This window comes from Arvicola amphibius, chromosome 3 (genome assembly GCF_903992535.2).
Source record: "Arvicola amphibius chromosome 3, mArvAmp1.2, whole genome shotgun sequence".
Classification (NCBI taxonomy): domain Eukaryota; kingdom Metazoa; phylum Chordata; class Mammalia; order Rodentia; family Cricetidae; genus Arvicola; species Arvicola amphibius.
In genome coordinates this window covers 170,556,251-170,579,815 of record NC_052049.1, presented here as the reverse complement: position 1 = coordinate 170,579,815, position 23,565 = coordinate 170,556,251, and the positions used below count along the sequence as shown (strand labels likewise).

The window sequence follows — 23,565 nt, the reverse complement described above, 5'->3', positions numbered from 1 at the left end:
CAGGACTTTGAAACTTGACCCTTGAAAAAAATAATTCTTCATAAGTATGAAGAACTTAAACCTTTGCCTATTTCTGAAGAACTTATATACATCAGAGATCTTGTTTACAGATGTTTTTCTCTTTATGGGACTATTTTGCCCTAAAAATTTATGAGTCTTAGTTCAAGTTTTTATAGGTACCTGTGCAAATACTTTGGCTTAGTGTCATTGATCAATTCAACTATTGGCCTACGGACTGCTTTGTCCCATTGTATTTTCATGGTATGATCCAATCCCTTGAGAGATGTGATTATGATGTTCCCACAGAGCCTGCTGATTTCTTGTGCTTCAGCTCTTTCCCTCACACCCTGGCAGCTCCACAGAAAGAAAACTTCGAGTCTCCTCTGATTTTCCATCTGCTCTGGTTTATCCCCCTCTAGGTTTATATTCGGAGCACAGATGTTGACCGGACTTTGATGAGTGTTCTGACAAACCTTGCAGCCCTGTTTCCCCCAGAGGGGATCAGCATCTGGAATCCCAGCCTGCCCTGGCAGCCCATCCCAGTGCACACAGTGTCTCTCTCTGAAGATCGGGTCAGTATCCTACGTAATTCAGTAGGAGGAAGTCAGGCTGCTAGGGACTTGCAGATTTAGTATGCTGGATACACAGGACATGAAAAGACCCAGGCAACCAAGGCTAGGAGCTGAGTTTTAATTTGGATTCATTTTGCTTGACTAGCATTTCAGCTTTTGTTAATTTCCCTTCCTCCATCTACACACGTGTGGCTACACACACACACACACACACACACACACACACACACACACACACACTTCCTAGTGTTCTGCCTTCAATCCCCGTGATTTTAGTGCCCAACATAAGTTTCTCATCTCCCCTAGATATCCAAAGATCTCCCTGCCCACCAAACACTCCTCTCTCATTAAAAATTTGCATTCTGGGGCAAACGAAATAAGGCACTCAGGTAAAATAACAAACTTCGCCCAATGCCTCACTGCTCGTAAACACCAGTCAGTCCTGGGCCTCTCCCATTCACAGCGTCTTTTTCCCTATGAAATGGTGGTTCTCAGACTCAGCTGCCAATGAGAACCACCTTGACAGGTTTCAGGACGCCTGATGACTAGGGACACTCCTCAAGTCAATCTCTGAGTGTAGGGCCTGTACAACAGTATATTTTTAATTATTTTTATTTCATGATACATGTAGGAGTGTTTTGCCTACATGTATGTCTATGCCCCATGTGTGTGCCAGGTGCCCTTGGAAGCCAGAAGAGGGAGTTGGATATGGAACTGGATACAGATGGTTGTGAGCTGCCATGTGGGTGCTGGAATTAAACCCTGGTCCTATAGAAGAACAACAAGTGCTCTTAATTGCTGCACCATCTTTTCAACCCCAACATCAGTACTTTAAAATATAACTTTTCCTAAATTATTTTATGAGCAGCCAAGTTTGGGATGCAGCCCCGTACACCAAGTTGCCTAAATAGAACTATTTGAGAGAAATTCAACTTAACTCAGACAGGGAGGGTTGACCAAGAAATCGAACCTTTTCAAAGGAACTGGTATCTAGAAAATATGAATAAATAAATCTAACCTTCCAATGTAGAATGTAAGAGAATATAAAGGAAATAGTTTGGAACAGAGAATTATTGCTCAATTTCCCTGACCTGTATTGTTAGCTTGGCCATTTTGTGTTTTTATAACTAAGCATTCCAGACTCGGTCATTTATTTAAATACAGAGGTTCATTCAGCTCACACTTGAAAGATCTGAGGTCCAAGGCATGACACCAACATCCATTTAGAATCTGGAGTGAGTCCTCTTACTGGGTCATGACCTGCCAGAGGATATCAGAGGGTAAGGCGGAGCAAGGGTATCCAAGAAAGTTAGCTTTCATAACAAACTCCCTCCCACCTATGGAGATCCACTAATCCATTCCTGAGGGCAGAGCACTTGGGATTCAATCAATCACCTCTCGCAGGTTCAACCTCTCAACATAGCCTCACAGGAGACCAAGTTCCCAACACGGGACTTCTCCAGGGGACATATCCAAATCACAGCAACATCTCACACTCCGCATTAGCACTGACCAGAAGCTTTTCCCAGGGACCTCTGGGATACACCGCTCTCCTCTCTGCCCTGGCAACACTGCTAGAAACTTGACTTAATAGCAGTATGGATTTTTCATACATGCTTTGTAGAGTTTTTCAAAATGCTTTGTAGCAACAGCCCTCCCTGCCAACCCCACTCAAGTTTAATCTACTGTAACCATTTTTCTGATGTTTTCTGAAAAGCTAGGATGATGTATTTACAATGCTTACCTTCACAGATTAGAACGGAAGCATTGTATTACCAATGGTCTAAAAAGTCTGTGAACAATACTTTCCAAAAAGAAAATTATGTTTGCCACACCCTTTTCTGCATAAATGAAGCCTGAAATGCAATATTAAACATAGCCAAAGTGAAGCAAAGAAACTACTGAATCTGTAATCCAGACAGATGGCAATCACATTACACAATAGACACTGGTGCTCACTGGGAGATGAAAAAAGGAACAGAGAGCAAGGGAGTTGGAGAGAGAAACAGACAAATTATCTATCCATAGGTTCCAGCTATCTTTTCATTAAGGCAAGCAAAATTTTCTCATCAATTGAGAAATCTAACAAAATTGTTAAGAACACTAGGTTACTCCCAGAACTGTGTTGAGCGATAAGACCAAACTTCATCCCTAATTTAAGATTTGTTTGATGAAAGAAATTGAGCGTGCATCAGCCACGTGACCCAATACAAGATGATAGGCAATGATTTCAACACAAGCTGCGTTTACTGAAGGAGTTCAGAGAGGAGGCAGCCCAGGGCAGGGATTCAGGTCCTCATAGAGAGTCAAACTGTGAGCTTAGCTCTGAGCTAAGGGAGAAGATGAAAGCATGCATTCCTCAGCATTGCCTCCATGTGATGAGGGGTGGATTGAGTCACTGTCCTGACCGTGCTCAGAAAGGGAAGATGTGGGAGCCTCAGAGAATGTTGCTGATGTAATTCAGGGATGCAGAAATGAAGGTCGGAGATTACATGCTCATAAAAAAGGAAGGAAGCAATGGTAAAACCAGGTGGCATACAGAGTCAGAAAGGACAGACAGGAAGCCATATAAAAGCTTTCTGAGCAGCAGCTAATACGCCACCCTTGTTCTGGTTGTTGACAATACATTCATGAGTGTGACAGAGAAGAGCCTAGTTCACTGGAGATTGCTATCTTATAGACAATAAAGAACACCAATAAAATGCTCTGGGATTGCGGCAAGTTCCTTGGAAGAAGGAAGTAAGTTGCTGTAGCGGCTGGAGCAGAGTGGCTTAGGAGCACTCACAGAAGAGGGTCCCCAGTATTTCTGTACAGGAGAAAGTGAGATGGAAGAAGGGGTGGGGGGAGCAGCGTAAAACACTTCCTGTTATTTATTGCTCATCTCACATAGACTCTTAGAAGGCAAGTTTGCATTTGACTCCAGGTAAAATAAGGAGTTTGTGGAAGTCAAGACCTACAAAAACCATTTGATCTTTGGGGTGCCCTTAGAGATGGTGAGGCTGCTGTGAGGAGAATGGACTGTACGATCAGAGGAGTGGACAGCCACCAACCTGCTAGGAGGCATGGACCGTGACTGAGACAGATTACACCAGTCCAGACCAGGAGAGACAACGACGAGGAAGGAAGGGGTCTGTGTTAGAGCTAGGCTGAAAGTGGACCAACACTACTGTGACTGCCCACAGAGCAGCGTTTTAACTTAATCGTGGGCAGAAGGAAATACATTAGGAAAAGGAAATGATTGAAGATGAAGCTGACCTCAGCTTTATACACACTAAACTTCAGAAAGAGCGGCCCTTTGAACAGTGTTATCAAGGGCTACAAAAACAGACCAGGTGAAAAAGCTTCATAACAAATTTGTGAGTCGGCAGCCTGCACATTTCAGTTAAAGCTAAGAGAGATTGTGAAGCTTACACTAATTTCACAATGATCATTTTGTCCTCCTGGTAGAATTTAAATACTATTATCCATACATTTAATTCATACCCTTATTTTGACGGTCTGCAGATTTGCTAGAATGAAGTCAGTGAAGAGCTGATCCCTTTAAGATTCTATCCCAAACCTCTAATTTATTTCACCTCGCTCTTGGGGAAGAGAGGGCGCACACAGATGTACACTTAGTGCCAGAATTAAAGGGGCTGGGGAGAAAGCAAGGTAACAGTCATCCACACGGAAAATGAGCAACCAAGAATATTCCCCAGCAGCAAGCTCATGAAAGAAAATTAGGTAAATCAGTTTCTACAGCATGCCCTAGTGTGTTAAGACCCAAGGACCATTTGCCTCATTGCCTCTAATTTTAGAACTTCTATTCAGTTCAGAGGATAGTAGGGGATTTTAAGGCTGCTTTAGACCTAATGAGGCTTAAAAGGTTGGCACCAAGTATTTGCCAATGCTCGTCTGACTAATCAATGTCTTATGTTGTTTTCTTCGTCTGCAGTTGCTCTACCTGCCTTTCAAGGACTGCCCTCGTTTTCAAGAACTCAAGAGCGAGACTTTACAATCTGAGGAATTCCAGAAGAGGCTTCGTCCATATAAAGTTAGTAGTGTCGCCTTCCGTACACTGGGGTGCGAAGGTCAAGAGAAAGGGTGAAATTTGGCCTTCTTGAAGGAAGTGTGGGGTAAATGTGTCTGTCAGAGGCTTGTTTAAGCAATGGGTTAGGGTATTTAACTAGGGAAGTTATCCTACCTGGTTTCTTTCCCTGTCAGTGGCTGAGCCGGGACAGAAGCCAGTCCCTTCCAAGTGCTTTACTCCTGTCCTTGACAAGTTAGTGAGGGTGAACGCAGGTGTCAATGACCTGCTTTGAGGAAGAGAAACTGAGGCACCTGTCTGTCGATACATAGCATGTGTCATCTTTTGTGAAATATTTGCTTTTCAGGATGGCACAAAAGGTAGATATGATCATTTGAATTTTCAAAAAGTAACCATCTGAATTAATTAGACATCTATACAGTCCAAGAATTAGAAAACATACAAAGTAAACACAATAGGACATGGTGGTCTCTCGATGACCACCTACATTCCATTCCATTACACAGAAGCATTATACCAAATCACAAGGCTGACCACTGTTAGTTTTATTATTTACAAAATATCTAGGAAATATTTTATACTTATATGTAAAGTATCTCTTCAATTTTGCAAATATGCAGTGTTTTAATTGATAAACATAACATTATTTTGATTTATTTACTGGAAATGGAGATTTCTGATCCATTTATTTACTTATTTATTTTGCTTTTTTGTTTTTTTGTTTATCTGGCTGTCCTAGAACTCACTCTGTAGACAGGCTGGCCTTGAACTCACAGAGATCTCCTGGTCTCTATATCTTGAGTGCTGGGATTAAAGACATGCACCTCCACACCCTCAATTACTTTTATTAACACTTCGTGTCCAGAAGATCTTCCAGTTGCTCCATCACACTTTGTTAAGTAGTTCATCTTTTTTCTCAATATTAATTTGAGTTCTTACATATTAAAATCTCCTTATATATGGAGGAGCCCATTTCTAGAATTTAAGTTCTATTTCTTCTTCTGATTAGCCAATGATTTATTATAACTTAATAGTGTATTTTAATATCTAAGGTGCTGATCACCTGTCATTCTTCCGTTATCTTTTCCTTTCCTTTCTTTTTCCCCCCTTTGGTTTTTCAAGACAGGGTTTCTCTGTGTAGCTTTGGAACCTGTCTGAAACTCATTCTGTAGACCAGGCTAGCCTAGAACTCATGGAGATTCACCTGCCTCCTGAGTGCTGAGATTAAAGGTGTGCACCACCACCATCCAGCTGTTTGTTTCTTTCTTTGTTGTCATTGTTGTTTTGAGACAGGATTCTCTCTCCATAACACAGGCTGTCTTGGAACTCAATATATAGACCAGGCTGGCCTGGAACTCACAGAGATCTGCCTGCTTCTGCCTCCCAAGTGCTGGGATTAAAGCTGTGCCACCACACCTGGCTCCTCTGTGTTCTGGATTTTCATGTGTATATTTTTAGCTTCTTTGTGAACTGTAGCATCAGCCAGCCTCGTTTCAAACCTAGTTAACGTTTTAGTGGTAATTACACGTTGAGCCAGGAGCTTTATGATAGCCTGTACTTCCACACACGATAGTTAAGACTTGTACCAGGAGCCTCATGATAGGAGCGTGCTGTCTAATGCGAACTAGGAGATGACCCAGCGACTGTCCCCATCCCTTATATCTCCCCTCACTCTGGAATAAAGTTGAGCTGACTCACTGGAGCTGTCTCCCGGGGAGCTATCTCTGCCATATTCACAGGCCCCATTCAAAGCTTTCTGTCACTGCTTCTGCCCCTTTGTCCTTGTGGACTGGTGGCCAACTGACCATGAAGAAAAAGGGGACCCCATGGAGTGCCTCAGAGAAATCATGCATTCTGAGGTTTTTATTTTTGAGGCAAGAAAAATAGAAATCTTCTTTCACATACAGAGTGTATCTTTGTGGTGAGGGGTGGGAGTGTGTTTTGAGTGTTCCTGTATGCCGGTGTGCACACACTTGTATGTCGGTGTGCACACACTTATATGTAGAGCCCAGAGTCACCTTCAAGTGTCAATCCTCAGGATCATCCACTTTGGTTTTTTTTTTTTTTTTTTTTTTTTGAGACAGGGCCTCCCTCTGGGAGCTGGGGCCCATCCTTTGCCTATACTAGCTGACTGACTAGAAATCCCCAAGAACCCTCAGTCTCCATCTCCTTGATTCTGTGATTACAAGCTCGTGTCACCAAGTGTGACTTTTTACATGGGTATCAGGAATGAAGCTGTCCTCCCAGCCCCAGGAATAGGATACTCTTCAACACTTATTTCTGTTTATTTGATAGAAGTCTGTTGAGGTTAATATTGGCAAGGAGTAGTCTTCTAGAAAATTTATCCATCAAACTGTCTTCCAAAAGACTTCCTTGAAATGGCTGCCAACCTCACAGTCTGATAGCTGAACATGTATCTTGTTATGACAACATAGAACCTTCTACTGAATTGCTTGCACAAATAGATATAGCATTTATACACAAGAACACACACACACACACACACAGAGACACCTACCCCTATATACCCCCATATCATTTTTATAGTCAAGCCCATCCTTGCTCTTCTTGCCTCAGGACATTCGTTTGCATGTGTTATACTTCACCCATTTCTAAAGAGCCCAGGCAGAGTGCTTCCCTCAGCCCCCAGCACAAACCAGGAACATGTGGCAGTAAGCTAGCATATATCTGCAGTTTTAGTGTACTCTGAACAAGAAGCTCACATCAAATATGTCAATCACCATCATCACTGCCAATATTATTCGCTGCATCTTGCTGCAATAGGTATCAAAATCTATGGATGATGAGATGTTCACGTTTTGAAATATTTTCCTTCTCTTTGTGTTCCAGAGCTTCATAGAAACCTTGCCATCACTGTCAGGATTCACTGGCCAGGATCTCTTTGGGATTTGGAGTAAGGTTTACGACCCTTTATATTGTGAGGTAAAAGAACTTATCAAAAATTCATTTGCAATCTTATTTTGTGATTTGATGTGTATATTGGATCAGATAAATTCATTCATCTTCTTTCTCTTTTTAAAAATGTCCTGCTTATATGGCCTCTGATATTGAAATATAACTCGAGATGTTCTTATACAAGCTTGAAAATCTGTACTCCTCTCTTCTCCTTACTTATGTTTCTGCCCTTTAGAAAATTGCAAACAAAATTGCTTTTCTTCAAAACATTGCCACTCATTTATTTTGCAGTCACACTGGAATGCCAGGTTCCTGTCATTGGTTTTAATGAAAAAAAGCAATGCTGTTATATATAAAAAGGGGAGAAAAATTGCCAGGTTCTGGATATTAAAATAAGTCAGGCAACTATATGCTAGGCTGTCAGCCATGGCTTCTGAGGAAAGAACTCCCCTGTGTGGTGCGGTGAAAATCATCTTTGTAGCTGGATAAAGCTTTTCGTTCACCGGGCTCCATCTTCTGGCCAAAAGAAGGAATTTTTATCCCTGTGTCTTAGAGCAGAATTCTGATGGCTCTCTGCATGCCTCATGTCCACTTCTGAGATGGAGGCCATCATGAGTGTGTGGGGCAGGAGCCATCTTCCAAGTTCTGTCTCGAAGAGAGATCACCCAGTTCACCCATCCCCATGACAGTCAGCCCCCTCCCCACGCATTCACCCATCCCCATGACAGTCAGCCCCCTCCCCACGCATTCACCCATCCCCATGACAGTCAGCCCCCTCCCCACGCATTCACCCATATTTTCTCTTGATCTTCAGCGTTTGTTTAAGGCTCCTCATTTTAGGCCTGGCAGTGGATCTTAAACTACTCCTCCTCCTTTTCTCTTTTCTTCCTCCTTCTCCTTCTTCTCCTTTTCCTCTTTTCCTCCTCCTCTTTTTCTTCTCTATATCTTCTGCTTGTTCATATGCTTGTTCCGGAGATTAAGGCCAGGACACAGTCATAAAGCTACCCCCAAGCTTTGTCACCGAGTCATACCCCAGCAACTTCATAAGGTTTTCCCTGAGCTATTCTTTAATGAGGCCGTGTCACCTGATGCAATTGTCACATCGCTCGCATCTTCCTCCCTCATCCCTTTACTCTGCTCTTCTTAAAACCTCTTCTCTTTCTCTCCTTCTCCATTCCTTTCTCTCCCTCTCCCCACCCCACCTTCTCCCACTTTTGAGACCACTTTTGAGGGATCCTAATCAATTCTCCTTAATAGGTATAAAAACATCTCCACAAGGTCTGTATCTTTACTAATTGCAGCTCAGTCACACATTCAGCAAACACTTGCCAGTACTCACTGTGCATGAGGTACAGACATTCCCCCAGCCAGGAACTAGACGTTCATAGTAAACCTGTGAAAATTCCAGAAATACATGGACTTTTATAACTGGTCTCATGTGAAAGTCCTGATTTTTTGGGAACATCACTTAGCCCTACACAGCCCTTTTGCCTTTGTCCTAGAAAGAAACCACAGGAGAATGCTACTTGCTGTTTTGCCCCCTCCACTTACACTAAGTCAGCTTTCCTATACAAGCCAAGACCACCTGCTGGCACGGGGCTGCCCACAGTGGCCCCTCTGCCTTCAATTACCAGTTAAGAAAATGCTCCACAGACCTGCCTGAGGCTAATTTGATGGGGGCCATTCCCCAACTGAGAGACCCTCTCCCCAGGTGACTCTAGCTTGTGTCTAGCTGACCACAACTAACTAGCACAGCCTCCCTCAAAGGTTCATGGCAATATTCCTAAACCTTTCTAAAAGGAATGAGGTACATCCTTGTCTTTGAGGCGGCATCCCTTTCTGTAACTGAGCCAAAGTTAAGCCATAAAGCTTGTAAGGAAGGACAAATAATTTTATTTTGATCTTCTAACTGAAAACCATGGCTAGCTCTCACAAATTCTTAGAGAGAAATGGCAGCATCAGCAAGGTTGCCTGGCCTGAGTTGTTCTTGCAGGACGAAGAGGAAACAGAAATCGGCAAAGGAAGTCATAATCAAAACTGTGCTCACATCTCCCTTCTTTCCCATTCCTGCAGAGTGTTCACAACTTCACCTTGCCCTCCTGGGCCACAGAGGACGCCATGACTAAGCTGAGAGAGTTATCAGAATTATCTCTGCTATCGCTGTATGGGATTCACAAGCAGAAAGAAAAATCTAGACTCCAGGGAGGTGAGTGGTTTTTTTATATAACGAGAAAAAAATGTTGGCTTTGCACTTGAACAGTCTGGGTCTGAGTTCCAAACCTGCTACCCACCCCCTGAGTGACTTCACGTGGATCACTCTAGCATCTTGCAGTTTCCAGTCTGCAAATCGGATATGAGGAGAGCACTGCTCACGAGACCGTGACTACTAAAACGAATGTGTGTTTAGGAGGCTGAGAAGAAACAGGAACTGGTACCCTACACATCGTTCATAAACACCGCATTGCCATAAGAGACTAACGTTGCCCACTCTGGGTGTAAATTTTTAATTCTGGCAATGAGAATTTGGGGCTAAAGTCAAATGGTCCTTTCCATTTCTTGCAGATGTAATAATTAAGAATTTATTGTCTGCGTACCATGAGAACAGGTTGTGCCTGGCAACTGCTAGGATGCACTACAAGTGTGAATTTTGGTAAAAGTTGATACATTTTGCAACTATTTGACAGATACTGCAGTTGGCAAGTTTATATGACTTCTTCCACTGGTACTGGAAGATATCAAGATATTTATTAGTGACCCCCTACTTCATGGTTAGGATTGGCACTTTGTAGTCTTTGACACCCTTCCATCCCAGAGGCAAGGCAGAAAGAGGAATGCTAGGTCCTTATAATAAGGATAGGGAAGTAGAAGAAAGAAGCCGGGATGGGATAGATACTGGGGCCTGCAAGGAGATCTATGTAAGCGGGACAAAATGTGAAACAGGGAGAGTCAGGCGCAGGTGTGCCAAATGTCACCAGCACTGAGGGGAAACAAGAGAAGGTCCAGCTGTGTTAATAGATGACACGGTGAAGAAAGTTTGTCCATCTGACATGCTCGAAACATTTTGAGGACAGTAGCACAATTATATCAGGATTTCAGCCACTAGGAGATTTTCACACTTGATCAAGACAAGTCACTTAAAGAGTGCACAGAGAGGAAGCGTTCTGGGAATCAGACCAGACTGGGAGGACCTGGACCAGTTCAGGAATGGATAACTATTTAAAGCATTTAAATAATTGGCCAGAAGAGGCGACAGCAGCTAGAAAAGTCGGGCTATGTGTCAGCTGTCACCAGGAGAATAGTGGACAAGGGATGAAATCGGGCAGGTCAGGAGCAAACTTGCATGAGACGAATAAAGTAGGTTGGGACTGACGATTCGGGACAATGGTCATTAAGAATCTCAGGGTGTTATTTAGCTGCTGTGGCAGAAGTCCCAGTCGCATGGCACAGCTGCATACCAAATGATATCCCTATGTGCTTTATATCAGAACTCTAATGCTAGCTATAGGGACTTGTTTATAGGAATAGAAATAGGGTTCATTCTAGTGGGCTACTAGAGTATTGCACCAGGAGTAAGCCACTTTCTCTCTGAAGGTATGAGTTCTCAATTTGAAGAGAGGATTAAACTAGATTCTCTACAGAATAGTCCTTCTTATGAGATGTCAGGCCTTAGATTATAAAGGCTGGCCTGACCTGTTTTATGGGACAAGTACATTGCCCTTGACTAGCCAGAAAACTGTTCCCTGCGTGGAGTTTTCTGCTACTGAGTGTTGTTATTGTTTGGGGATAGGATCTCATTGTGTGTAGCTCTAGATATCCTTGAAGTCTGTAGGTAGACTGAACTGGCCTTGAACTCACAGAGATCTGCCTACCTCTGCCTCCCAAGTGCTGGGATTAAAGGCATGTGCCACCATGCCCAGCTTCCTGCATGGTTTTGACAAAACACTGTCTTAGCTTGTTGTTCTGACCTGGCTAGGTAAGAGAGACTTGTCAATCACGTGGTGACTGAATGATAAAACAGACACAATCCTACATAGAAAGCATCCATTGCCTCCATGGCACAGCAACACGAGAACACCTGGATGGTGGCCAATGTTCTCTAACCATTGCTGGAACTTCTGTCTTGCACTTGGCTTTGTGGATGGCAGTGCTTAGCAATATGTACCCACACATACTCCCTAAACCCCCAAGTCTGGTTCAGGAACATTTGTCTGTTCTTGCCATAGACTAGGGACTGGCAAATAACTATCTAGAGGCTGAATTCAGCCTGACACTTGATGTTGTAAATGAAGTTTCCATTATGGTCCATTTAACCAGCTTTTAATGAAGAGCCTGCATTTTCTCTGTTGTTTCTTCTTTGTGGTTGCCCTTTTCTTCTACTTGGCAAGGTCTGGCTTTCTGTTCCAGAATTGTTTTGAGTCTTTTGTATGGTGTTAGCCTGATGCTAAGTACCATGCTGAGGTGAATGCCACATGGACACCTGTGCATCTAGCTTTCCCCACTGCAACACAAGTCTTCCTTCCTGAAAACCTGTCCTGCTGTGCAAACCTCCTGACCTTTATAGCATTCTTGCACAAGACGAACATCAGCATCCTCTGGATGGACATAGAACGAGCATGGCACTTCTGCCTAGCCTTTTGGAAGAAGGGCAGTTGGTGTTCATCTGAATGGAAAAGATACTTTGAAGTTAGAAGTCACAAAGAGATTGGTGGCTGATGTCCCAGTAATGGCTACAAAGGGGGTTCTACTAAGGTCTTTTCGAAACAGCTACACTCATATATTCTGTTCTGCCTATAGCAACTTCCCTGGTACCACTATAAAACTGGGTGGTGGCCGCAGACCACCATAAAATCTAAAATATTTACTATCTGGCATTGTACAGAAAAAATAAGTTCACAAGTCTTTGCTGCATGGGCCACTCAACTTTTTTTCCAAGCTGTGTAAGTCATATGTGCCTCTGAGTTTCAGCTTGCACAAGACCTAAATCATACTGTCTGGCATGAAGCAGATTATGTGGCAAAATAGATTTTTGCCTGGTCTGTTAACTCATAACAGACAGAACTCTTGGTTGTGATTAGACAAGAAGCCTGCAGACCATTATATAAGTCTATGTGTGATTTATCTCTCTTATTGATTTTGTCTCCTGTAAGGTGTCCTGGTCAGTGAAATCCTCAAGAACATGAAGACTGCAACTCAGTCACAGAAGTACAGAAAATTTGTCATGTATTCTGCAGTAAGTGCCTCAGTGTTCACTTAGCATAGACATGTCCAAGTGTATGACATCATCATCTTTATATCTCCATCACCCAGAGAATGGTAGAAGCCTGTACAAAGCTTCTGGAATGAAATACATCATTCTGCCCTTGAGGAATTTACAATGTAATGCTAATACCAGCAGTAAGACAGGCATACAACAAACATGATACCAGATGATACAACATGAAATCCAGTAGAAGAAAGTGCCTTTGCACCTTCAAAGAGGCAGCCAGCCATCTTTCTGCTGCAGGACATGGGAAAAAGATGCATTGGATATCCTGAAGTAGGAAGCCCACTGAGTCATTAAGAGAAAAGGGAGGGGTAGTAAGTGGCTCCTCATTGGTGTGTAAGGCTCATGAAAAAAACTGCTAAAACAGTGTACAGCTAGAAACACTTTAGTGGAGACTCTGGTATAGAATTAACAGATAACTGGTCTACCTGCTATAGAACCTTGCAACTACATACAACTGTTTACATTTAAATCAGTTCTAATTAAATAGAACAAAACCTCAGGCTGAATATGATAATTCATGCATGCAATCTCAGCATTTACCTAGAAGACTGGGACACAGGAAGATTGCTATGAGGCCAAGGCATATCTGGACTGGATAGATCAGGAGTTCTCAACCTGTGGGTCGCAACTCCTTTGAATGACCTTTTCACAGGGGTCACATATCAGATATTCTGCATATCAGATGTCTATATTATGATTCATAACAGCAGCAAAATTACAGTTATGAAGTAATAATGAAATAATTTATGGTTGGGGGTCCCCACAACATGAGGAACTGTATTACAGGGTTTCAGCATTAGGAAGGTAGAGAACCACTAACATAGAGAGCTCCAAGATAGTCTGGCCATACAGTGAAACCCTATCTCAAAAGTGGGGGGGGGAGAGAAGAGAAGAGGGTCGGGAAAAAAGAAAAGGAAGAAGCAAAGAAAGCTTAAGTGTCTCCTTTGCACTGTCCATATTTGCGCTGTTCATGCAGCCATGCAGCCAGCATCTCCTGAACCGGACAGCATAGACGCAGGGCCTTCCCATCATCACCATTTTGTTAGGCAGTCTGCAAACAGTGCAGACTGTCTGACCAGAAGGCTCTGCAAGGCCGTCTTGTCCCGTGGGCCTGTGTGGTAATGTGTGAAAAGCCCCCCAAAGATGCTCGCACAGGGAAGACAGGACCAGGGAGGCGAAACAGGGGCAAGGCTCCAGGAATACATCCTCCTGTAGATGAGCAGATGAGCATCCTGCTGGGAGCAGGATGTAGTGTAGAAGACTGGTGTATATTGAGGGGAAATGGGGTGCAGTGCAAAACTGGGGTGGCAACAGGAGAGGAAAGGGTTAGCTTAGTCGTGGGGAAGGCTATGCTTCAGCTGGAGAAAGGGGAAGAAATGCCCGAAGACAGGGGGTTGTTACCTGCATGCACTCGAAATAGGAAGGACTAGAGAAACAGCCCATGGAGGAAGATAAGGGAAGTGCTTCCGAGAGGGAAGTGAGCCTGGGGTTAGACAGTGCTGTCTGTCTCTTAAAGTTTCTAAATGAGGTTCCAGTCCTGACTTGTGTGAATTCCAGAAAGTCTTAGATGTAACTAGATCAATTCCAACTCCTTTTAAATATGTGTGCACTCTCATTCAGCTTAGACTTCCAGATATATGCAACAAATGTGTGTGTGTGTGTGTGTGTGTGTGTGTGTGTGTGTGTGTGTGTGTGTGTGTGTGTTCCCAATACTAGGGACTGAACCCAGGGGTTTGTGCTCTCTACCAACTGAGGATTAGCCCCAGCCCCAGGCAGTCAAATGTCCTCCCATTTTATACAAATGAAAGACACAGTTACCTGAGATTAAACAGTTTATCCATGTCGGGAGTGGGATTAAAAACCACTCTGAGGTACAGAACTACTACATTAATCATTTAATATTTTAATCTTACACTCCCCACTCCCTTACATCTTTAACCCCCCTAAACATCCTTGGTATCAGATATTCTCCTACAACTTTAAAAATCAGAGATGTTACAAAGTTGTGTTCATTAGCATTCATGTGCTCCAGAATTTTTTAATGTGTTGAAAACCAGTATAGCATGCAGAAGGGAAGGAGGCCCAATATAGGCACAGGACTTAAAATCAGGAGATTTGCTTCACATTTATCCTATTTTATGACTATATGAAATTAAGCATGGTGCCTAATTTCTTGGATATCAATTTCTTCATCTTTTAGATGAAAACAATCTATGAGTAAATCTTACTGCCCAGAAACACCAGAGAAACGCATTCCTCTTCTTACATCTTAAGTCAGTGAGAATATGGAGGGATCAGGAACCACTGCTGTATCTTACGCGTGCTGAAGTTTGTTACCTGTGAAGCAAACAACAAAATTATTTGTTTCCTATCTCTGTAGCACGACACTACTGTGAGTGGCCTGCAGATGGCGCTAGATGTTTATAATGGAATGATACCTCCCTATGCATCCTGCCACATAATGGAATTGTACCAAGAAAGGGGGTAAGAGGCTGCTTTGATGTTACTAATTTGGGTTTGTTTGTGTTTGAGACGGGATCCTACTAAGTAGCCTTGGATGCCATGGAACTCATTATGCAAACCAGGCTGCCTGAAACTCATAAAGATTCTTTTTAATTTATTAAAACTTTGAGAATTCCATGCATGCATTCAATATATTTTGAACATATTTACCTCCATCCTCCCCTGAACCACTCCTGGATCCTCCTCACTCACCACCACCCCACCCCACCCCACCCCCACACTTTCCCAACTTCATGTCCTTTATGTTACCCTACTAAGTCCAATTTGTGATGCTCATATATTCATGGAGAATGGTCAAACTTCTAGGACCCTCTAAAGTAAACCAGCTATTCCTCTTCTGGCCAGCCCTCTATAGCTCCTCAGCTGGGAGTCTGATTTGTTTGTTTGGACAGAGTTTCATTATGTACCTGGGGTCAGCCTTGCACTCACTTTATAGCAAAAGCTGGTCTTGATCCTGTCCCAGGCGCTGGAGCTGCTGCAATGGGCTATTTGTTGTTGTTGTTGTTGTTGTTGTTGGCTTCGTGCCCACTGTGTCAGTCTCCGTCTGGTTTCATAGTTAGAGGGAAGGATTGGTGGTAACAGGGCTTTGGCTCTTTCTATTGCATGAGCCTTTTATTGGGAAATAATATAAACATATCAGATGGATTGAGAGAACCATCCGAAATAGAGGAAATGGCATTTTTTTTTAATGAAGGCAACAAAAAAAGAAGGCAGACATTACTTTTTTTTTCCCTTGGGGGAAAAAAAACTGTCTGGTACAAGACGCCAAGAGGGAAATAAAGATTCCTGGTGCTTATGTAGAATATCTTTCAATTAAACAGCCCAACCTGTGGCACAGCTGCTGGTGACTCACATCCAGCATCCAGTGTCTTAAAGTCAACTGCTGAGCAGTATTTACCCCGTTATGACCTGGTGCGGCTCTCGCTGATGACTGGTTTGACCCCTGAAAGAAAAGAGGACAAAGAAAATCAGGCTAGGGGTTTAAATGGTCTGGTTTATCTGGAACCGAAGGACTTCAGGGGCGAAGAGTTTTTTCTTTCCAAGTGGGAGATCTCTGGGAAAATCAGAAAAAAATATAGACAAATATATTAGTTACTTTGTTTTGCTTTGGTAAAATACTATGACCAAGGCAGCTTCTAGAAGGAAGGGCTTATTGAAGGCTCACAGTGCCGGAGAGATGAGAGTTCATCACCATCATGGCAGAGAGCATCGTAGCGGGAAGGCAGGCTGGCATGGAGCTTACATCTCACTCTGCAAACAGGAAGCAGAGAACTAGGTCTTAAAATGGCACAAGGGTCTCCGTGGAGCAATGGGCAGATGTTAATAAGCATTTGTTAAAAATCCGTTGAAATTATTAGTGTTGATGATATGTTCTTTAGCTTCTCATTGTAAGCATTCCTTCTGATGTTCATTTTCCACTAGGCAAAAATGTTGAGGGATAGGGCAATTTAACTCCTAAATTGGCAGCTGTTGTACTCTTCCTTGCTACCCTGGCTGCCTTGAGCAAAAAAAAAAAAAAAAAAAAAAAAAAAAAAAAAAAAAAAAAAAAAAAAAAAAAAATACCGTGCTGGACTACCGTTATGCCAGTATTGGCCAGTTTGAACATCCTATGAATAACATCCTCACGTTGAGAATGCTGTCTTAAGACGAAGCCTCTGACTTTTTGCTTAAGACCCTATCTGTGGCCAGTTTAATATGAGAGCTAAGAAATTAGGACAGTCCGTTCCCTCAGTACAAATGTGAAGGAAGCTACACCGAGAATTAAGTGTCCGTTTTCAATAGGAACCAGGGGTACTCAAAAATAAATAAAATTAAAAAATAACAACAACCAGCTTACAAGAGGTCTCTGCAGTTAAGAGTAGAGCAGCTCTTACAGAAGACCCGAGTTTGGATTTCAGCACCCACATTAGGCAGCCCACAACTGCCTGTAATTCCAGCTCCAGGAGATCCGAACCCTCTTTCTCCCGTGGGTATCCACAAAACACATGGCATACACTCATGGGCGTATACACATATAAAAATAAAACGTCTTTTAAAAATAGTAGATCTTCATTCTTACTCAAAGTCACACCCAGCTCTGCTAATGATCTCTGATGAAGGATGCTGTCCCCCACTCTCCATGCCTGGCTTACCTAACAAACCAGCCTTCCCCATTCCGCTGATCCTTAGGGAAGTATGACAGTAGGGTGGAAAGAAATTCACGGGACAGTTTAGCATCGTGGAGCTAACAGTGCTGTCCTCTGCTGTCCACCAGGGGGCACTTCGTGGAGATGTATTATCGGAATGAGACACAGCACGATCTCTACCCACTCACACTGCCTGGCTGCACCCACAGCTGCCCTCTGGAGAAGTTTGCAGAGCTAGTGGATCCCGTGATCCCCCAGGACTGGTCCACGGAGTGTATGAGCACAAGCAATCACCAAGGTACTAAGGGCGCTTCGGCTTAGTGAGCTTGCAGAGCTCAGCAAGAAGTACAGGGTGCTTTCTCAAGCACCCGGGGTTTCCAGAAAGTTCTTTGATCATTATCCCCAGCTTGGAAGGAAATGAGTTTGGGTTGATAACTGTATATTTTAGGAACCTCTGACTTCGAGCAATTCCTACCTCTCTATCTTAATGCTTAACTTGGTTGGTCTTTCTTTCAGTGTTGCTGTAAAGAAAACCAGGTCCCAGTATAATCAGGAATAAGAGCTAGGTCAAGGTTGTGGTGCTGCCATGGCGCCGTGATTAGCCCAAGAACTCTCCTGTTGAAGGGCTCCTAGGTTCTGCTTGAGCAGGAATAAGGCTGCACTGAAAATGTTTGAAGTGAAACAGGTTTCAAACAAAGCCCATAAGTTAGTGTACAAGCAAGAAAAAGAAGACGCTAACCGCAGGCTAATGGACAAAGGACTAATTTACCCGACAACGGCGTTCACCGGTCACTGCCTTCTCTCAAAGAAAGGCAAAATGATGAGACAAGAGAGACACCTGGAGGAGTTTTTCATACCCGGCCTAGCATGATCGGATTTACGCATGTTAAAGCACACTGAGTAGCAGAACGAAAAAATAAAAACCTCTTTGTGTCCATTCATGCTCCTTTCAAAGAAACTAAAAGTCAAGCTTTCCAGAAAGCTCCATATATGGTATTCATACAGCAGTTCCTGGAAGGCACTTTGTAGCCGCACACACACATGCCACTGCAAAATCTGCTCAGAGGACAAATGGAATGTTCTAGGTTCTGATCCTGGTACCTTCCGAAGCCCTAAGGGAAGCGCCTGGTCTACTGCCACTGCTCCTGGTGCAAGAAGGTGTTGTCTGGATGACGCTCTTTAGAGTCTCGATTGGCCATGCAGCAGAACAGAATTTATTTCTAATGTGGATAAAGCTAAGATGACTGCTGGAGGTGACCCTCACCGGAAGCCAGAACCTACATCACGGCCACCCTCTCTCAAGTTGCTTATGGAATGAATAATTCAAGACATGGGTTGACAAGTTGTTTTGAGTTACATTTCCCCCATGTAAATACATGCTGTTGGGGCCATGCAGCATCTACACTTTGTGAATGTCTTCCAGCGGTGAGGCAGGTGAAAACTGGTGAATAAAGTCTTTATTATTAGGATGGCCAAAGGAAGCACTTTTATAATGAACTTTGACAAACTTGTGTGTGTATATTTCATTAGAATACAATTCCTGCGGGCATATGTAAGGGCTTTTTCCCTGGCAGAGGGTTGTTCTAATATAACAGAAGTGACTGTACTATATGTAAGATTATTGAGCTGACTTAAATTCATTTTTACATTAAAAACATAGTTTGAATTACTTGATAAAGAGTAAGCAGTGGCTAGCTAGCTCTACCTCATCTGCTCAAGATAGAACTTGGCAAGAAGACATCCTTAGACCTTAGAAAGTTTACAGTGTAGTATAGAAATGGTATGTCCTACTCAGAACAAGAGCATGTTTTGCAACTTATATATTTATTATATATATGATAATAATTATAAGCTTATAAGAAATATAAGGTAGCATATCAGCTCCACAAAGCAAGAATTTTATCTGTTGTGTGCTCAGTACCTCAGAGAGCTGGTAGGGTACATTGTTTGGTGCTCAATAAATGTTTTCTCGCTGGTGTATAATTAGTCATCTTTCGTCCTCAGCCCCCTTCTTATCTTGATGAGACACAATACCCAGCAGCCTGGAAGTCACGTTTAGCCCACTCTGTGCCTTATTCCCCAGCCAGTTTGTCTCCTATTCTTACACCTATCTGCAGCATGTTTTGGAACCTCCCCCTCACAACAGCACCCTTGGCCATTCCATTCCCAAGGGAAGAGAAATAGGAGTAAGCATCAGGGAATTTCAACCATAAGAAAACCCTATGGCTACCGTGTGGCAGCGTCCCATGCAGATTCAAGGATGAAACGTGTGTGTGTTTTCCCGGCACTGACTTCCACAGCTTCTCTTTGGTAGCTTGAAGTTGGCCGCAGCTGCCCATCACAGAAATCAGCAAGTGACACAGACGAGGGGGTTGCTTCAGATTCAAGTCGCCAGCACCCTGTTGATTTTAACTAGCAGGAAGCTTTTCAGGGGTCTATGAGACAAGGTGGCCACCAACAAAATAAACTTTATATTTGAACTTCCTAATGAAAAAGGACTAGATTACACCATTCAATAAAGTCTCAATAAGTGATCTAGAGGTGGCAGGCCAAAGTGGAGACATTCCTGATACAGAAAATGATCACTGGGTTGGGTGACCTCTTGCCTTAGCATAGGTACAATATGACACAAGATAAGCAAGGCAGGTGGTAGGGGTTGTGAATATCATTTCAATGGAACCACCAAATTTAGGACATAATTTAGAAAATAAAAAGTATAGGGGTCCAAGATCAATTTAACAAATAGTTCTAACAGCTGAATTATGATCTTGGGGGATTGAGGGTCAGGGGTCAAGGGGTATAATACAGAATATATGTTCTAATAAAGTCAATATCTAAAGCAAGATAAAAAATTGTATATGGTATCCTACATGTATGAGGTGCTGGCAACCCTGTAATTGATGTTTGCAGACTGAATAAGTGTTCAACCCTCCAGATTTAACCTGACTTCCTGAGGAACTCTAAGTTAGCAATACTTACTGGTCAGTAATAGGGGAGAAAATCTCAAATGGAACTTTTTAGTAAAGACCCAATCACTGGCTATATTTGCAAACCCACATGCCAGCTGATCTGTGTCACTTAGCTTCTGTTTTTAACATTGTCATAGTGAAAAGCCCTTGCTCCATGATGTCCCTCCCAGTGCCATTCCTCCCTCAAGAATGAGGCCAACTGATGAAAACACCTTTTTTTTCACCTTACCACCATTGTCTTTAGTTTCCCAGGCCATATCTCTCATCCATCATTAAAGGTCTTAGCACTTGCAGTAGCACTTGGCTGGCAGTAGTTAGATACCATGTCTACTCCTGCCTTCGATGGAGGCAGCTGTGGCACTCATAATGATGATCTAGCCTGTACCCTGATCTAACCAAACCAACACCCAACCCTGGGGACAAGCAAGACAGCAGAGTTTAGAAGCATGACCCCACCATATAGGAGCACCATGATGGATATACAGGCAACTCTGAGAACACACCACAGACGCAATTAAGTAAATCGACTGCTCATAGAGTTTTCTCCAATGAGGTAATGTTCAGACAGGAACCTGAGGGAGAAAAGGAGCCAGCCAGGTGAGTGGAATGAAGCTGAGTAGGAAGAAAAATCTAGACAAAGAGAAGAGAGAAAGTATGGAGGCCAGAAAGCTGAAGACAGCATGGGATGTTTTAGGAAGAGGTAGGCATTGAGTGCTTCCTCAGTGAAAAGATTGGGGAAGAGGAATGAAGCTGCTGTTGGCTTCTTGCTTTAGAAAGGCCCTGGCTTCAACAGCCAACATCAAACTAAATGGAAAGAAATGCCCAGCAATTCCACTGAAATCAGGAACAAGACAAGGTTGTCCACTTTCCCCATATCTATTCAGTATAGTTCTGAGGTCCTAGCTAGAGCAATAAAACACCAAAAGGAAATCAAGGGGATACAGATCATAAAAAAAGAAGTCAAACTCTCACTGTTCGCTGATGATATGATAGTTTACATAAGCAACCCCAAAAATTCTACCAAGGAACTTCTACAACTCATAAACATTTTCAGTAATGTAGCAGGATACAAGATTAACTCAAAAAAATCAGTAGCCTTCCTGTACACAGATGATAAAAGGGCTGGGGAAGAAATCAGAGAATCAACACCCTTCACAATAGCTACAATAGCATAAAATATCTCAGAGTAACTCCAAACAAGTGGAAGACTTGTATGACAACAACACTAAATCTTTAAAGAAAGAAATCGAAGAAAACATCAGAAAGTGGAAAGATCTCCCATGCTCTTGGGTAGGCAGAATTAACATAGTAAAAATGGCAATCTTACCAAAAGCAATCTTCAGATTCAATGCAATGCCTATCAAAATCCCAGCAAAATCCTTCACAGACCTCGAAAGAACAGTACTCAACTTCATATGGAAAAGCAAAAAAACAAAAAAAAAAACAAAAAAAAAAAAACCAGGCGGATCTCTGTGAGTTCGAGACCAGCCTAGTGTACAAGAGCTAGTTCCAGGACAGGCTCCAAAGCCACAGAGAAACCCTGTCTCGAAAAACCAAAAAAAAAAAAAAACAAAAAAAAAAACAACAGGATAGCCAAAACAATCCTGTACAATAAAAAAACTTCTGGAGACATCACAATCCCTGACTTCAAACTCTACTACAGAGCTACAGTACTGAAAACAGCCTGGTATTGGAATCAGAACAGATAGGAGGACCAATGGAACTGAATCAAAGACCTGGATATTAATCCACACTCCTTCAAACACCTGATTTTTGACAAAGAAGCAAAGAATGTTGAATGAAAAAAGAAAGCATATTTAACAAATGGTGCTGGCATAACTGGATATCAACATGTAGAAGAATGAAAATAGATCCATATCTATCACTATGCACAAAACTCAAGTCCAAATACATCAAAGACCTCAACATAAAGCCAGCCACACTGAACCTCATAGAAGAGAAAGTGGGAAGTACACTTGAATGCATTGGCACAGGAGACCACTTCCTAAATAAAACTCCAGCAGCACAGACACTGAGAGAAACAATTAGTAAATGGGACCTCCTGAAACTGAAAAGCTTCTGTAAAGCAAAGGACACCATCAACAAGACAAAATGGCAGCCTATAAAATGGGAAAAGATCTTCACTAATCCCACATCAGACAGAGGTCTGATCTCCCAAATATACAAAGAACTCAAGAAATTGGTCATCAAAAGAACAAGTAATCCAACAAAAAAAAAAATGGAGTATAGACCTAAACAGAGAACTCTCAACAGAGGAATCTAAAATGGCTGAAAGACACTTAAGGAGACTCCATCTTATGCCTGTAATAATGGCCAAGATCAAAAACACTGATGACAACTTATGCTGGAGAGGTTGTGGGGGAAAGGGAACACTCCTGCATTGCTGGTGGGAATGCAAGCTGGTACAACACCTTTGGATGTCAATGTGGTGATTTCTCAGAAAATTAGGAAACAACCTTCCTCAAGACCCAGTAATACCACTTTTGGGTATATATCCAAAGGATGCTCAACCGTGCCACAAGAACATGTGCTCAACTATGTTCATACCAGCATTGTTTGTCATAGCCAGAACCTGGAAACAAATGCCCCTCGACCAAAGAATGGATAAGGAAAATGTGGTACATTTACACAATGGAGTACTACACGGCAGAAAAAAATAATGATATCTTGAATTTTGCAGGCAAATGGATGGAGCAAGAAAACATTATTTTGGGTGAGGTAACCCGGACACAGAAAGATAATTATCACATGTACTCACTCATAAGTGGTTTTTAAACATAAAACAAAGAAAGCCAGCCTACAAACCACAATCCCAGAGAACTTAGACAACAATGAGGATACTAAGAGAGACTTACATAGATCTAATCTACATGGGAAGTAGAAAAAGACAAGATCTCCTGAGTAAATTGGGAGCATGGGGACCTTGGGAGAGGATTGAAGGGAGGGGAGAGGCAGGGAGGGGAGCAGAGAAAAATGTAGAGCACAATAAAAATCAATAAAAAAAAATAAAGAAGCTTTAAAAAAGAAAAAAAAAGAAAGGCCCTGGCTTCAGTGAGAGACTGGATCTGGTAAGAAGGAGGCTGGGGGCATGGAGGGTAAGAAGCTACTACAGTGGGCAAGGCCTAGAATGAGAGAAAGAGAAGGC

At 42.6% G+C, this 23,565-nt stretch overlaps 1 protein-coding gene and 1 long non-coding RNA gene across 4 annotated transcripts in view; one reads left to right on the top strand and one right to left on the bottom strand.

Annotated features, from left to right (window-relative positions):
- Acp3 (acid phosphatase 3) overlaps positions 1 to 23,565 on the top strand; it is a 46,527-nt gene that overhangs the window by 14,839 nt on the left and 8,123 nt on the right. For both annotated transcript variants that reach the window (XR_005284720.1, XM_038323599.1), the window contains exons 4-10: positions 420 to 572; positions 4,507 to 4,605; positions 7,450 to 7,542; positions 9,589 to 9,721; positions 12,663 to 12,745; positions 15,162 to 15,265; positions 17,559 to 17,728. Coding sequence is in view for 1 of the 2 variants with exons in the window: in XM_038323599.1 (XP_038179527.1) it covers positions 420 to 572; positions 4,507 to 4,605; positions 7,450 to 7,542; positions 9,589 to 9,721; positions 12,663 to 12,745; positions 15,162 to 15,265; positions 17,559 to 17,728 (835 nt within the window). In the remaining variant the exon portion in view is untranslated. The remainder of the gene's footprint in view (positions 1 to 419; positions 573 to 4,506; positions 4,606 to 7,449; positions 7,543 to 9,588; positions 9,722 to 12,662; positions 12,746 to 15,161; positions 15,266 to 17,558; positions 17,729 to 23,565) is intronic.
- LOC119810228 overlaps positions 14,722 to 23,565 on the bottom strand; it is a 42,063-nt gene continuing 33,219 nt past the window's right edge. For both annotated transcript variants that reach the window (XR_005284722.1, XR_005284721.1), the window contains exons 3-4: positions 15,734 to 16,247; positions 14,722 to 15,118 (exon numbers count right to left, since the gene is read on the bottom strand). This is a non-coding gene — a long non-coding RNA (uncharacterized LOC119810228). The remainder of the gene's footprint in view (positions 15,119 to 15,733; positions 16,248 to 23,565) is intronic.